The sequence below is a fragment of the Arachis stenosperma genome, chromosome 3, assembly GCF_014773155.1.
Source record: "Arachis stenosperma cultivar V10309 chromosome 3, arast.V10309.gnm1.PFL2, whole genome shotgun sequence".
NCBI lineage: Eukaryota > Viridiplantae > Streptophyta > Magnoliopsida > Fabales > Fabaceae > Arachis > Arachis stenosperma.
This window is the reverse complement of record NC_080379.1, coordinates 145,926,343-145,943,892: the sequence shown is the minus strand read 5'-3', so window position 1 is coordinate 145,943,892 and position 17,550 is coordinate 145,926,343. Positions and strand designations below refer to the sequence as shown.

The window sequence follows — 17,550 nt, the reverse complement described above, 5'->3', positions numbered from 1 at the left end:
AGTTCTTTTCTGTTTTCTATTTGTTTCGTTTAAAGAAAAATCTTTGATTCACATTTAAAAACTGATACTCATTTAAAAAAAGAGTAAAATTTGTTCTCAGATCATTAAATATCGAACCAACTCAAATTTATTAAAAATTACATAAAACTTATAAAAAAATCATTTTGTATTTAGATAAAAATTAGGGTAAAAAACCCAAATGAGCCAAGGAGAGCTCAAAATTACTCAATTCAGCCAAATCAAAAATCCATACATGAATCAATCAGGACGAATTATTATATAATTCGAATCAATATGATTCGAATTATACTTACATGTAATTCGAATTGATATGATTCGAATTACTAGGAAGGCAACAAACCAATGAAGTTCGAAACAACTTGTTTCGAATTACATCAACATAATTCGAATTTACTTAATTCGAATTATTAGGAGAAGTGGATAGTAGAGAGGTTCGAATCTAGTTGATTCGAATTAGGTGAAAATTGAGTTGCATAGTAATTCGAATCAACTTGATTCGAATTACAAGGGATTCGGCTATAAAAGGAGTTCGAGCCAAGTTCATTCGAATCACTTTCTCATTCTCCAACCCCACCAAATCCCAGAGAAGAAGACCAACGTTCAGTACGAGTGCGACCAGAGCGGCTGTTTCTGTCGATGGGGGACGATCCGGGAAGGCTTTATCGTTTGGATGGAGTAGCTCATATCGCCGGTATGATCAACGACGAGGTTAGTGGTTTATGAAAGCGGTTTATGATAACGGTATTTGTTAATGATTTTTTATAATGGTTTATGTTACTTTTAGTGGTTTAGGATAGTGGTTTAGGAAAGTAGTGTAGGCTAGTGGTTTTTGTTAATGGTTTTTTATAGCGGTTTATTTAAGTGTTAGGTGTGTATGCAAGTGGTTTAGGCCAGTAGTTTTTTTTAGTGGTATTTGAAATTGTTTTTTGTAAGCGGTTTGTGTTAATGGTTTTGGATAGTGGTTTTAGTGATGGTTAGCGGTTTGGGGTCGTGGTTTAGGTTGGTGGTGTAGGACAGTGGTTTTTGTTAATGGTTTTGTTTTAGCGGTTTATTTTACTGTTAGCGGTTTAAGCAAGTGGTTTAGGCCAGTGGTTTTTGTTATAGATTTTTGTACTTGGTTTTTGTTAACGGTTTTGGATAGTGGATTCAGTGATGGTTTAGCGGTTAACGGTAGTGGATTATGATAAATGTGAAAATGCATATGTTTTTGTTAATGGTATTGGCACGTGGTTTGAGTGAGCGGTTTGTGTATGAAATGTTGGTCGTTTGTTTCATATATCTTTTACCCATCATGATTTATTTTCTGGTTCCTTATAAAATATATCGCTTATGTTAGTGGTTTGTGCATCTGTTCTAATTATGCGGTTTATGTACTGGCCAGCCTCGTCGTTGCATATCCAGCGTTAGGCGGCAACAGGGGATGCGTCTTGATGAGAGGTATGTTCCGTACTTGCAGATGGCGGGACTTTACCATCTTGCGAGACTGAACGATAGATGGTTTCGACTAGACGAGCCCCTAGTCAGCGCATTCGTCGAGAGGTGGCGGCCTGAGACGCACACCTTCCACATGCCGTTCGGAGAGTGCACTATCACGCTTCAGGACGTCGCATACCAGCTGGGGTTGCCAGTCGACGGAGATTACGTTAGTGGTTGCCTTACCGACTTCCACCTTTACATTGAGGGTGGGAGACCTGCTTGGCAGTGGTTCCATGAGTTGCTCGGTGTTTTACCTCCGGAGAACCAGGTGCAGAAATTCGCAGTCAACTGCACCTGGTTTCAGGAGACATTTGCAGAGTGTCCAGACGGGGCAGATGAGGAGACAGTTAGGCGCTTTGCCCGGGCCTATATCATGATGTTATTGGGTACGCAGCTGTTTGCCGACAAGTCCGGCAATCGTATACACATCAGATGGCTACCTTATGTTGCTCGGCTTGAGGAGATGGGTCGCTACAGTTGGGCGTCGGCGGCACTAGCATGGCTGTACAGGTGCATGTGCCGAGTCGCCAACAGACATGTGGTGAAGTTAGCTGGCCCATTACAGTTATTACAGTCGTGGATCTTCTGGAGGTTTCCCACACATAGACCATCTGGGTATGATGAGATCAGCTGGCCCCTTGCCTCGAGGTACCGTTATTGTTTTGTACTATATATTCTTCTTGTTATTATTTTCAATTATGCAACCAATTCTTCTGTTTTCTTGTACGCAGATGGTCTGGTTACAATCCTGGGATTAGCAACAAGGGACCTCGGGTACAGATGGCTCGCATGAAGATCGACTTGTTATAGCCTCGGCAGGTAAGTACGCAGAACATTTGTGTATCTCAAGTCATTGTTTCAGTTTATAGCACTTAACTAAGTGTACAAACGATTATATTTTGATTTTTTCAGTTCATATGGATGCCCTATAGTGCACTCGACGTCATCCAGGTTGTCCATCCTGAGGTGTTGGAGCCTCGGCATACGATGTTATGGCGATGCAGGACGTCCCTGATTTATTTTGCGGTTGTCGAGTGGCATCAGGTTGATAGAGTTTTACCTCAGTTTGGCGGCGTTCAGCCCATACCGCCTCTCGCCCTGAACATCGACTTCCTGATGTCGAAGGACGGGAGAGGAGGTGACCGTTGGTTCCCGGCACAGTACCCTGAGTGGCATCTTCACTGGCAGGAGCGTGCTGATCACATTCTACAGTTTGACATCGTGCCCGACCCCGGACCGTCACATGAGTTCTTGACATGGTGGTATCAGCACGGAAAGAGGTTTTTGTCACCAGAGATGTTATTGGGGGATCCGAGAGGTGTTCCTATTCCAGATGAGGCGACGCAGAGGGGTGCAGGCCGACTTCCAGACATGGACCGGGTCGAGGATGTTCCTGACAGACGTCGTATTGAGAGGAGAGCACGAGTTGGGACACGTCGTAGCCAGCGTGAGTGGAACTGGGTGGATCGGGCTATGGATGCCGGAGACGACCCAGTTAGGGGTGGGGGGAGAGTTCGTGGTCGTGGAGGTAGGAGGAGGGTGGGTGCTGCTAGACAGGGTGCCCAGATGCCTGGGGGAGGTGATGTTGCGGGGGTTGATAGGGCCCATCAGGGCGGGCATGATGGTAGGTCCCATGGATCTGGTATGGGAGATCCCACGAGTCACACTGATGCTGGGCTTGGTGGTGGAGGTCTTGGAGATTATTTCGTAGGTGTTCCCGGTGATGATCATACCCTTCAGGATAGTACTCCATGGGTGAGTCCTGGCTCGATGTTTGGAGACTTACTTGCTAGTGATGGCATTGTGGCCGAGTTCGGTGGACCACATTTCCTGGATGATATCCGGACCATCATGCAGGAGGATGAGGCTGCAGCCGGACGGGTTCAGACGACAGGGACACAGGCACTCCTGGATGTAGATCTGAATGAGCCTGCCACGGTAGCTCCTGCGCATCCTTTTGCCATGGGTGGGACCCCAGCATCGGCGCAGAGTATTGGATCACACTCAGTTGCCGGCCCGTCGTCATCCAGACCCGTGCATGTTGCGCCTATGACCCCGAGACAGCCAGTTCCGGATGACAGCGACGAGTCGATTGAGGATGAGGAGCCACTTATACGTAGGGGCTACCGGACACGGGTGCCACGCCGTTGCGGCACTGGATCGCACCTATTTAGATGATTCATGGATAGTGGTGTATGTCATGTTGTTATATTTATATTGTGTACTTTGTTGGTTGGTTATCATTGTTATGGTATGTACTTTGTTATTATGTTATTTGATATTATGTTATGTACTTTGATGTTTTGTTATGTCATTTACTTTGATGTATTCTACTTTTATGTTATGATTTATAGTTTGATGTTATGTTATTCGTTATCAGTCATCCCATGATATAATGTTGTTTGTTCTAGTTATAAATTTCAATCATTTAAAAGACATTCAACAGAAATATTTGGTACAAATAACAAGTTTCACTACACATAAGAAACAGAGTAGTTCCAGACAAGTTGTAATACATTAACAATTAAAAACAATTAGAAGACAAGTGCTAATACATTAACAAACAAACACAGACATAGCAAATCTCCTACTGATTTCCAGCAGTCCCGCTCGGGCCTGCGGCTTGTGGACAACTACGCCTGGTGTGACCTGGCTGCCTGCAGAGGCCACATCTCTTTGGCCGGTTCGGATCTGCTTCATCCATGTTGGTGCGAATTCTTGTGGATCTAGAACGACCCTCCTTCGCACGCCTCATACTCGGATCCGGTATAACGGTAGGCCCGGCATAAGGTGGCCAGAAACCCTCTGGAATGGGAGGGGCAAATCCCATCTGATAGACACCGAAAACGGAGCTAAGGCGATATACCTCGTGGACGTAAGGCTGCCATGTAAGCCGTGAATAAGCACAGCATGCCAGTGCGTGCGGACAGGGAAAATGAAGTGCTTGGAAGTATCCACAATCACAAGTCTTAGACCCTAATGAGACCCTGTACGTACCAAGAGAGAATGAACCTGTCGGAGTCGTCTCAGCAACGGTGTACTCCGAGTTATCCCTGTCGTAAACAGTCACCGTGAAGTGCCTGGCTGTCCTCAGGTTGGCCTCGATACACTTTACTAGGTATTGACTGAATTGTTGTCCAGTACCCATCTGAGCCTCGGCCTCCCTACCCTTACGGACAAATAGCTCAGCTAGCCTTCCGTATGTGGCCTTCACCAGCGAGCAAACAGGGAGGTTTCTAACCCCCTTCAGGATTGAGTTGACACATTCCGAAATATTGGTCGTCATGTGCCCGAATCTCCGACCCTCATCACAGTACTGTGTCCACAACGAATACTCGATTCGGTTCGCCCAGTCACACATTGCCGGATTCTCAGAGCGCAGAATGTCAAACCAGTAGTCGAACTCCACCTCGGTCTTGGCATATGCGGCGTTAACAAGAAGCCTCCGGGCATCTTTTCTCTTGAACGTCAAGGCAAAATTCGCTGCAACGTGTCGAATGCAGAACGCCCGGTACGCAGCAGGGGTAGCCATCCCCCATCCGGAGCCTCGAGGGCTGCCTTGATGCCGTTATGCCTATCTGAAATAACTAACAGACCCGGCTGAGGTGTCACGTGCTCACGGAGGTGGGAAAGAAAGAAAGACCATGACTCAGCATTCTCACCCTCAACTAGTGCAAATGCCACGGGGAGGATGTTCGAGTTTCCGTCCTGTGCAATGGCGACTAGCAGTGTTCCCCCATACTTCCCATATAAATGGGTGCCATCAATACTCACCAAAGGCTTGCAATGACGGAATGCCTGGATACAAGGGGGGAAAGTCCAGAACAGCCTATGAAAATAAACCTGAGACTCGTCAACCTGTCCCCCAACTCGAACAGGGCAAGTCCTGAGGACGGCTACAGTGCCAGGCATCGTCAGCTGAACTCCTAAAACCCACCTAGGGAGCTCATTGTACGACTCGTCCCAGTCCCCATATATGACGGCAACGGCCTTCTGCTTCGCCATCCATACCCTCCTGTACGTAGGCCTGAACCCAAAGTGTGCGGCCGTGGCATTTTGAAGCACCTTGATGTTCACAGCTGCATCAGCCCTAACCATCGGCATAATGAAGGTGGATATGACATGGTAGTCCAGACTCCTATGGTCGCTGGAGATGGAGCTGGCAAGACATGTATGCGGTCCGTTGTATCGCTTCACTTCCCAGATACCCTTCCGCTGTCGGAGACTCAACCGAATTAGCCATGTGCACCCATTCCCAAACTCAGAACACTTTCCCACATACCTGCGGTAGTCAGACTCAACGACCTTGTACTGGACCCCTCGGCGGATACTGTACGTCTTCACACTCAACAGCGCCTCATCTTTATCCTGAAATTGTTGGCCAACCTGGAACTCATTCATACCGGCAGACCCCTCGGTATCTCTAGCACCAAATCCTGAGGCCTGCAGAGCATTGTCGTCCTGCCGCATGGCATCCAGGTCCAATGAGGAAAAATGGGGTGGATACTGCTGTGTGCCAGAACTAGATCCACCTGTAGCCCTTGTCGGAACAGTAGTTCCAACATCATCGCCGCTTTCATCAGCGATCATATCCGGCTCCACGTCATCGTCATCTGGATCATCAAACAAACCATCACCAACACCAGCCGGTGTGGGACAATGTACCTCGGTGGGAATATGTTCCCCATACCGAACCTCATCTCCAACATTGCCGCTCAAATCAACGGCAAACGAAGGGGACGCAACAGGCTGCATCGGTGGCTCATACACAGGAGCAGAGGATGAAGCAACAGCAGGTCTCGAGCTCGAGCCGGCAACCGCGGCTATAGTATTGGCATTCCGGTTCGAACCACCCGAGCTAGATACCACATCAACCAACTTTGCCAACAGCTCTGGTGTCCTTACCTCGGGAAACTGCCTACGAGAAAGAAACATAACCTGCAAGTCCTCGTCACTACCGATTGTGAAACAATCAAACTTCACGGTGTCATGGAGCACTGCTGTTGGAATGCGGTAGAAAAACTTCTTGACCCTTTTAACTCCTTCAAGACCAAGCTTCTCCAGCACAGAGCTAACAAGAGCATCGTAGGTGGTTGTTGGCGTCACGATAATACATAGGGGATCCTTATCAGTGAACTTCACGCCGGACCGAGTTTTTCTCTTAATCGACCCTCTGTAATGTACCAGAACTAGGAAACTCTCCTCACTAGCCATCTCCCCTCTTTGTTGAGAGCAACATGAGTTCACAGCATATATATACAGCCCTGGCTCGCACTATATATATATAATTCGAATCTATATGTTTCGAATTATGTAGTATCACAACCTAACCTAGTAATTCGAATTAACTAAATTCGAATTAGTTAAGTGTAATTCGATACAAGTTGTTTCGAATTACTTAATAATGTGTCCTTCCTAGTAATTCGAATTAAATCAATTCGAATTACTTTAGTTTGTTACCTGTGTGTAATTCGAATCATATCAATTCGAATTACATGTAAGTATAATTCAAATCATATTGATTCGAATTATATAATAATTCGTCCTAGTTGATTCATGTATGGATTTTTGAATTGGCTGAATTAGGTAATTTTGAGCTCTCCTTGGCTCATTTAGGTTTTTTACCCTAAAAATTATTAGACAAATTTTTTAGTGCATAATTCATTAGTTTCTTTTTAAATTTAATTATTTAAAAAATAAAATACCTTTATAAGAATATAAAAGTATTTCTTAAGTAAAAAGAATATATATATATAATCCAAACGAAGTCTAACTAATTCCAAACCAATTATCTATGAACATGGTGCTACTTAATTGCCCCAAATTAATGTGACACGTATCGTTAAGCTTTAACGAACAGAAGAGCTATGTTTGTCTCTATTTTTACTTTTTAGTTAGAGATCATTGTGCTTGTATAAATGTTTAATTTCTGTTTGTGGATATATACGTAGCAAAAAGAATACTGTAATTGGGAGGTAAAGATGAACGTCACGTTGAAGTGGGTGAGGGATGTTGGTGACGAAAGGAGTGACGCGTCATCACACGTCCCACGGGCCACGGATGGACCCTTCAGCACAGGATGGTTACTACTCTAGAACGCAAAATCTAGAATAATTCGTTCACTCTTTCACTACCTCACATTTCTAAAATCTAAATACGGTCCGGACTCCAGATGCCAATCCCATTTTATCTTGTCCCAATCCACACGCTTTATATAAGGGTGTCTTTGGTTTTGCATTGAAAAAGAGAAAAGTGTATTTGAGTCTTTTCAACGTTTTATTTATGGTAAATTTTAGTATATATAGCAAAAAGTCATACAGATTTAAAGATTTACTTACACCACACTTTTTAAGTTTTCTAAAGCCACACTTTTCACTTTAAACCGTAATTCTTCACAAAAAAAAGCGTCACCTAATGGAAAAAAGTAAATTAGAAGATTTAAGAGAAGAAATAATTAAGTTATCAAAATTAATAGATCAAAAATTAATGATTTTAACTAATGTTAACTGTAATGATACCGAATTCTTAAAATCAATACAAAATGATTTTTCTCAAAATCTTTATTTTACTATAAGTTTTATTGAAGGACTTCAAAAATCTGAAAAAACTTATTTTTCACACAGAATTTCTAAGAAATGTTACCATGAAAATGATTCCCCACATCTTTATCATACTTTTAACCCACAATTAAATTCTATAGTAGATATGCTTGAAGAAATATTAGTATCCATAAAATTTCAAAGAAATAAGGAAAAAGAGAATCCCAAAGAAGAAAAATTTCAAAATATAATCAACATAACAGATTTAAAAGTAAAACCACCACTAAAATTATGAATATTGAGGAAAAATTAGAAGTTACAATACTTTTTAAACAATTAAAAATGGCTCAAGAAAATAATATTATGGAACAAGGATTTCAAATAGAAGAAGAATTAGTAAATTCTGAAAATATAGAAAATGAAAAACACATCCTAGATTATTCAAGTGACGAAGAACCAGCAATTCCAATACAAGTAAAAAATGAAGCTGGAACATCTAAAGATAATCAATCTCAATTTAAATGGGAAACAGGTTTTGATAATTATGCTTTTAAAAAAGGGTTTATAAATAAAGATTCAAAATATACAAAAATACCATCAAAATACGTTCCTAAAATCCAGGAAATGGAAGGAGAAAGAATGCTTGATTTAGACTGTAAAAAGAATGAAAAAGAAATTTTCGAAAATTGGTTGAATTCCTTTTTATTAGAAGCTTTTACTAATCCAAAGCTTAGTGATTTGTCTGGAAGAGATATTTGAAATTACATAGGGTTTCATACTAAAGGAACTATAAGAGATTATATGACATCAATAGAAAACCAAATAATAGAAGATTTAGCAACAAAAACAATAGCTTATGATAAGATATTATATATAATGATGATTCTATATAAAGAATTTTTTGGAAAAAATATTATAGATCATAGACAAGAAGTCTATAATAAAGAATATCAAGAAGCAAAAAATCATTTAGCTAATATTCAGATATATGATCTATGTAATGTGGAATCTTATATATGTGAATATAGAATACATTATTACAAATTAAAAGAAGAAGATAAAAATCATTATCTTAGTATGTATATAACAAAACTTCCATATCCTGCTAATGAATTTATAATGGGAAGATTTATAAGAGAAATAAATAGAGGGACAATTGAAAATAATTTTGGTGGAGCAACCTCTGCAATAAGAGAGGAAATAAAAGAACGTTGTATGCAAGAAGCGACTCAAAAAAGATTTGCAAATATAATTAGAATTTGCTGTCAGGATAATGAAGAGATACCTCAAAAATATGGTCTTAATAAAAACCTTCAAAGAAAAAGAAAATATCAATTTAGAAAAAGAAAATACTATCCAAACTGGAGAAAAAAGAGGTATTTTAGGAAGGAAAATAACAATAAAAACAAAAGACAAAAAAATAACTATTGCCCAAATAAAAAAGAAAATTGTAAGTGTTGGTATTGCCAAGAAGAAGGACATTATGCAAATGAATGTCCAAAAAAGAAGGATAAAAAGAATCTTACTAAACAAATAGAAATTACTAAGTCTTGTTTCATGGAACCATTAGAGGAATCTGATGATAACTTAGACTATATTTTTGAATATGTCTCAGAAACAGACTCAGAGATTGAGTAATAATGCCACATTTATTACTATAAAAATAACAGAAAAGTTTATAAATGCTTTCATAGATTCTGGAGCAACACAATGCTTTGCTAGTTCAAATATAAAACTTGATTGGAAAAAATTAAAGAAACCATTAAGAGTTAGAATAGTTGACAAATCAATACATAAAATTGACCAAAAAGCAGAGATGGCTGAAATTTTTATTCAAAATTATAGGTTCATTGTTCCATCTATATATATGTTAAATTCTGGAATGGATTTTATCATAGGAAATAACTTTTTAAAGCTATATCATCCATTCATTCAAGAATTAACATATATAGTTTTAAAAGCTCCACACGATTCTTCAATAAATCAAAAATCGAAACGTATAAAAATACCAACCACTACTATAGATAAGATTCTAAAATTTAAAATATTTTCTATATTAGAGACATGTTATTTAAATTTATACTTTCAGATAAAAATTCCAAAAAATAATCTTGAAACAAAGATAGAAGAACTTCTGGATGAAATTTGTGCTGAAAATCCTTTAGATATTAAAAATACAAATAACGAATTAGTAAGCATTAAATTAAAAGACCCTACAAAAGAGATAAATGTTCCAAATAAAATTCCTTATTCCGCAAGAGATAGAGAAGAGTTCTCATTAGAATGTAGAGATCTTTTGGAAAAAGGAATTATAAGATTAAGTAAAAGTCCTCATGCGGCTCCAGCCTTTTATGTCGAAAACAATAATGAAATTAAAAGGGGAAAACGAAGAATGGTTATTAACTATAAGAAGATGAATGAAGCAACTATTGGTGATGCTCATAAACTTCCAAGAAAAGATTCTATTTTAGAAAAAATCAAAGGAGCAACTTGGTTTTCATCTCTTGATGCAAAATCAGGATATTGGCAACTTCGTTTAGACGAAGAAACAAAGAAATTAACTGCTTTTACTTGCCCAACAAAAGAATCAACAAGTGTGTTGCTCTATGAATGGAATGTATTACCATTCGGATTAAAACAAGCCCCAGGTATTTATCAAAGATTTATGGAAGAAAATCTAAAAGAGTTAAATGAATTTGTTTTAGTGTACATTGATGATACTAGTTTTTACAAAACAAGATAAAGAAGATCATCTTCAAAAATTATTAATAGTTTTAGAAAGATGTAAAGAAAAAGGATTAGTTCTTAGCAAAAAGAAAGCAAGAATAGCAAAACAAGAAATAGAGTTTCTTGGATTAATTCTATCCACCCAAGGAAAGCTAAAACTTCAACCAAATGTTCTAGAAAAGGTAAATTTATTTCCTAATAAAATAGAAGATAGAAAACAATTACAAAGATTTTTGGGGTGTATAAATTATATTTCTAATCAAGGATTTTTAAAGAATATAACAGAATACACTAAAAGCTTATTTCCAAAAATAAGTACTAAAAAAGAATGGAAATGGGATGAAAAAGATAGTATGCAAATTCAAAGAATTAAAGAATTATGTGAAAAACTTCCAGAACTTTATATTCCAGAAGAAAATGACTACTTAATAGTAGAAACAGATGCCTCAGACATAACCTGGTCAAGATGTCTAAAAGCTAAGAAAGCTATAAAAAGCTTGGAAAAAGAAAAAGAATCACTAGATTCTAAATATTCCCCAAAGGAATTACTTTGCAGCTATATTTCAGGGACTTTTACTCCAACAGAACAGAGATATACCACTTATGAAAAGGAAACTCTAGCAGCAATTAAATCTCTTAAGAAATGAAAAATTGATTTACTACCCAGAGAATTTACATTAAGGACATATTCAAGTTACCTAACAGGTTTTATACGATATAATTTAAAAGTTGATTATAATCATGGATGATTGGTAAGATGGCAATTATTTTTGTTACAATATCCAATAAAAATTGAATATATTAAGGGTGACAAAAATGTTATTGCAGATACATTAACGAGAGAATGGAGTTCGTCTACAACGCATTAGATCAAGAAATTCAAAAATATGAACAAGAACTCGAAAAATGCAAGCATTGTCAGCAAATAAGGACACAGATCCAATCCCTCAAGAAGGCCATTGAAGCAATGAAATCAACACAACAAGCAAAACCATCAGAGTTCAGCCAGCTAAGCGTGGTGGACAAATCAGGTGAAGAAAAAATTTCAGAAAATAAAACAATTGCTGAAATCATTAAAAAATCCACCCAAGATAAAAAATATTATGTAATTTATAATGGCCCCATGAAAGGAGTATATGATGCCTGGGAAAAAGCAGCACCATTCACACATCAATCAAGGATAATTCATAAAGGAGGGTTTCTAACACTGGAAGAGGCAAAGGAATCCTTTAGGGAATATGAAGCTCTCCATCCAGAGCAAACCCTAAAAAGAGCAGATAAAGCTCCAATTCAAACCCAGAGAACAGGGATAATAAGAAACATTCCTACAAGGGCTGAAATCAAGGAAAAGAAAAGGGTCTGTAGATCAAATCTCAGAGAAACCCTTAACATAGTCCTGAATTGGACTGAAGAAAAAAGGGCAATTTTGGGATATTATCCTATTGCCAAAGAACAGTTAACAAAACTGGTTATATTTCCAGATGCTTCCCCATCGGACACCTATCAGTTTTTTCAGTATGAATTGATTGATACCATTTTAATTTTTAATGATCTAAAAATTATTAGTGAGTTTCCTGCAGGATTTGTTGATGCAGTAAAGAGATTTAAAAATATGATTGACAATGTAAATCCAAGGGATATATCCCTAAAATTTACAAACAGTCAACCTATTTTTAATGAAGAAGAAGAATGCTTGGTTCCAGCACACCAAGTAATATTCATGTCCGTCTTTCCAGAAAATTTTCAACCAATTGATCATATTCAAGACTTAACAATTTACATTCATGAAGGAAGACTAGCCAGCACACTAGCAAGGGTCTTCGAAAGAACTCAAAAGATAACAAGGGAATCTCACACAAGAATCAATTATAAACGCAGAAATACTCTGCTTGTGTCTAGTAAAAGAAATGAAATTGAAGAAAGAGAGATGAGACTCTTGGTAGAACTCTGCTTGTGTCTAGTAAAAGAAATGAAATTGAAGAAAGAGAGATGAGACTCTTGGTAGAGTTTGAATCTGCATTCTACAATCTATCCGGACTCTTAGAAAAACTCCCTGAAGGGATAAAAAGGAATCTCTGCTATTTGATAAAAAACAGAGAAAACCACAAGTGCCAGCTGTGTGTCTCAGAAATATCTGAAGAAAGCAATAATGAAATAGGATCCACCCACATGATAAAAGAAGAAGACAGCTCATCCACCCACATAAAAGAAGAGGACAGCGCATCTGAAGCATCTCTCGACATTATTGCATAATGACGTAAGCGCTTAGGTCATAGAGCACCAACAATGTAGCTGGTGCAAGATAATAAACAATGACGTAAGCAATGACGTCATAAGAAGGGTAAGGATGGGAATTGTCCATCAGACCCAACCATTATAAATAGATTGCTTAGGCAATTGTAGAAGGCATCAGAAAACAGAAAGCAGGAGGCTAAGAGTACTCATATGCTAGGAGAGCAAGGAGGAAGCTGCCGAGGCGATTCTGTAGTCAGAAAAAAGAATTTCCTTAGGAAAAAATAGTTTTAAACTCCCCTCTGGAGTTAATATCTATAATCTCCCCTCTGGAGATAAAAACATCTTATGTAAAATATACTAAATAAAGGAAGTTTTTCTCCAGAAAGGTACGCCTTTATCCTAATCTCTTAGTTATGAATTATTTAGAAAGTTTAGAATTAACGGAAGAATCTGATTATTATAGATTATCTGCCTTATTAGATAATGAAAAACAGGCTGTTCTAAAAACAGAATTAAATCTTAAATCAAATGAAAATTTTAATAAACAAAATCTTTTAAAAGAAGTTTTTAATAGAAAAAATATAATATACTATGGAAAAATTCAACTTGAAGCCCCTATAAAGATAAAATCTGCCAATGGAGAACTTGAAATAGCTTTGATAAATGATGAAGAATTGAGTAAACAGATTGAGAAAATTAAGGATCAACAAAAAAGATCTAAAATTGGATGGATTCATATTAGTACTATACAAGTCTTAATTAAATCTACATATATGAAAGGAATTAATTCACCAATAAGCTTAGCAATCTGTGATAAAAGAATTACTGATGACCCAATAGATCAAATAATTGGAATTGTTCATGGAAACTTGGCAAACGTAAATGTTAAATTCAATGCCCATCTTGGATACGCTATACCTTTATCAACTGAAAATCTTGGAAGATCTATAAGCTTAGCTTATAAATTTCACAGAAAGAATCTAATGGAACAAGATGATGAACCATTTTCAATTACATATGCAATAAATTATGCTTTAACAAATAGCCATCATAGTATAATATTTAAAAACAGAAAAAGAATTTATGTTGATGAATTATTTCAGAAAATTGTAAAAACAGAAATACCAAAATATAAAGCTATTGAAAACCCAGTTCTATTATTAAAAGAACCATCAGACAAATTAGTTTCATCGAATTTTCAAATAAGAGAATCTAAAATTAATAGCCCTTTAAGTTTATCTAAGTTAAAAATTAAAGAAGAAAATTCTGAAATAAAAGAACTAACAAAAAAGGTCGAAAAATTAAATGAAACCCTAAACACTAAATTATGACAATAAATAAAGAAAAAATATATGTAACTTATCAAGACAAGAAACAAGAGCTATTTGAAAGAAAAAATCGTTTGAATTATTTACAGTTTTCTGAAATAAATCAAAGAGCATTTGAAGCCCTAAAAATAATCTATGACAAGTTGAAAAGAGAAGTTGAAGAGCTAGAGAAATTAATAGAATCTTTAGAAAATAATGATGAATCAATGATAGAGTTTGCAGAAATTTTAAAATAAATAATGAAGTATAAAAAGATTGAAAAACCAGAAAATAAAATAAAAAGAAATAGGACGAGAAAATTAAAAGGTAAAATAAAGGAGTATAAAAGGGAATTAAACAATCTTCAGATTGAAATTGATGATCTTATAATAAAAAGGATAGAAATAAGAATAAATATAAACAAGTTGGAATTAAACTTAAAAAATTTATAAATGCCTGGAAAACCATATTATGACTTAAAAGAATTAAAGCTGTTGAAAGAAAAAATGGAGAATGAAATTGAAAAATTAAACAGATATTTAGAAACAGGAGAAAATGTAGAAATAAAAGAAGTTATTGAAGATTTGAGAAATTATATTAAAGAAAAAGACAAACAGATAAAAAATTTTATATACAATAATCCATGCAAAAAAGAATATTATAAATTAAAACAAGATTGAAAAGTTATGAATCAAAACATCAAAGACTAGTAATAACTGCAAGAAAAATAGTAGAAATTGTCAATACTTTTTATCAAAATCCTTTAAATAAAGCACCTATACAAATTATAAACTTATTCAAAGTAAAATATGAAGAATTAATAGAAATTTCGAAAAAGAAATTAAAAGAAAAGCCAGAAATTAAAAATTGGTATCAGAGCCAAGTTAACGATTAAGGGTAAAACTTTTTCTTTAAGCAACACTTTTAGTAATATACTTTTAAATCAATAAACAACCAAATAAAAACAAAAATCTATAAATCTGTACCAAAGCACATCTGTACACTAGATGAACCCTTTATTTATATGTTTGATAATGTTTTATTTTTTGAATGTAAAAATAATTTTACTTCTAAATGTACGTTTACATAAAATTAAAAAAATGGTAATTTTTACATTTATGTTTATGGTGGTTTATTACAAAAATGACATAAATTTTTTTTAACTAATTCTATAAGTAACAATCTATCTTTATAATAATTTTTTGTAATTTTTCGTTTCAATTTTTTTTATCAAAATTTTTTAGATCAAGATAAATATTTTATTTTTTTATTATTTTTAGTATTTTTTATATTTTGATTTTTATTTTTTTATTATATTTTTTTTATTCATATAATAAATATCTTTTATATGAAGTTTATTTTTTTTATTTTATATAGTTATGACATTTTTTTACTTTTTATTGTATTTCTTTTATTAATATGATATATGTTGTTGGTTTTATAGAATTTTTATCATTTGTTGTTTACATGAATTCTCTTTTTCTATTCTTTACTATACTTTATTTTTGTTTTTGGTTAAAATTTTTTATTTTTTTATTCAGTTCTGTAAAATTTATAATTGTAAAATTTATTAATTACATGCAGTAGAAATAATGATATTATTATGTACTAATTTTGTATAAGATATTATTTTTTATGTATTTTATTAGTATTTTATCTTTTAATTTAATATTTATTTATATTAACATATTAAATTATTAGTTTATTCATATATTTTTTATTTTTAATATAAAATATATTTTGCTAATTTTTATGTGTTACTTTAATTTAGTAAGTAAATATTAATTTTATTATAAAATTAATTAATAAGATCTATTTAAATATCTAAATTAAAATAATAAGATAATATAAAGTTATTTAAATTGATGTCTATTTTAGTAATTTTTCATCTAAAAGTGATTTTAAGTAGTGTAATTAAAATAACATTTATTTTATTATAATCCATTTTGATATAAAAATTGTCAAATATAAATCACGTTAACACAAACTTACTTTTCTTCAAAATCAGGTTTAAAAAATGGAAAAGTATATGGAACCAAGAGCATATCAGCCAAAAATCAGCCAAAATATATTTGAGCTGTGATCCAAAAACCCACTACACTTCAGCACCATCCAAAATTGATCCAGGGTAAAACATATTCACCCTCCCCAAAATCCCTACCATTGCTTTCACCGTTTTACCACACAGAAATTTGAAAATCATTTGCACCCGCACCACGCCTCCGAAAACACCGCGCAACCCTCTTCCCTTTCTTCTCCGGACACTGCAACGCCGCTCCAAGTGGCTCCGCCCGCTCCGCCTCCACACACGGTACCTGAGCGCAACCCTCTTCCATCTCTTCTCCGGACGATACGACGCCATTCCTATCCTCTCCTCCCATCGCACTTTCACACACTGAACCAGAGCGACGTCACTCTGCTGCTGCATGTGGGTTTTACCGGTGGCTTTGAAGCTTCGTGGTGCAGCTGCGCCGTCCGACGGTGGATCTCCACTTTTTCAGCCTGGAATCTTCACTTCGTCTCACTAATTAGTAAGTATGGCAGATCTTTCCTCTGATTTTCTATGCATGTTTTGAAGAGAGATTTGGAGATGGTTTTGTTGTAGTGGTTCGGTGAACGTTAGTTGAATGGGTGTTTTTTATATGTTGTACAGCTCAAGTAATTTAATCTTGGGGAATCATGGGTAAGTATGTTTCTTTCCTAATCTGTGCTAGGATTCAGGAACTGCTGTGATAATCAATTTGATTTAATTTTGCTAATCTGCTATATGCTGCTGAATTACTGGAATTAGAAATCGAATGTTGTTGAAAGTATGAGCGGATGTTGCAGTTGTTAGAGATTGAATTTTGCTTTTATCTGGGTCTCATATTGCAATTGTAGTTGTTAGAGATTAGATGTTTTTGTTCTGCTCTTAGTGTTTAGATACTAGGAATGGTGTTCATATGAGATGTTCTTTGATTTTACTAAATTACTGGACGTTTTCGTTAAATAATTTAGAATATTTGGTGTTGGAACAAGACAGGTTTTTGAGATTGAATTACTGCAAGCATCCTACCACGGGAATATTCTTGCCACCATCACCAAGAAGCTCAAGGATGATGCTGCATAAAGCATATAATATTTTTGCCTCAGTGAAAGGAACACTATACCACCACAATGATCGAAGGTTTTTGGCAATTTTTTCTTTTCAAGGTGATATTGATTTGTATGGAGTTCTATTCTAGTACTTTTGTGTTTATCAAGCA

At 35.8% G+C, this 17,550-nt stretch overlaps 2 protein-coding genes across 2 annotated transcripts; one reads left to right on the top strand and one right to left on the bottom strand.

The window, feature by feature from the left end:
• Window positions 1-657: 657 nt before the first annotated feature.
• On the top strand, window positions 658-3,675 carry LOC130966833 (protein MAIN-LIKE 1-like). The gene is made up of 4 exons (XM_057891656.1): window positions 658-729; window positions 1,403-2,145; window positions 2,229-2,271; window positions 2,410-3,675. The coding sequence occupies exons 1-4, from the start codon at window positions 658-660 to the stop codon at window positions 3,673-3,675; spliced, it is 2,124 nt and encodes a 707-aa protein (XP_057747639.1).
• A 1,290-nt stretch (window positions 3,676-4,965) lies between these two features.
• LOC130966832 (uncharacterized) lies at window positions 4,966-6,711 on the bottom strand. The gene has a single exon (XM_057891655.1). The coding sequence runs from the start codon at window positions 6,709-6,711 to the stop codon at window positions 4,966-4,968; it is 1,746 nt and encodes a 581-aa protein (XP_057747638.1).
• Between the last annotated feature and the right edge of the window lie 10,839 nt (window positions 6,712-17,550).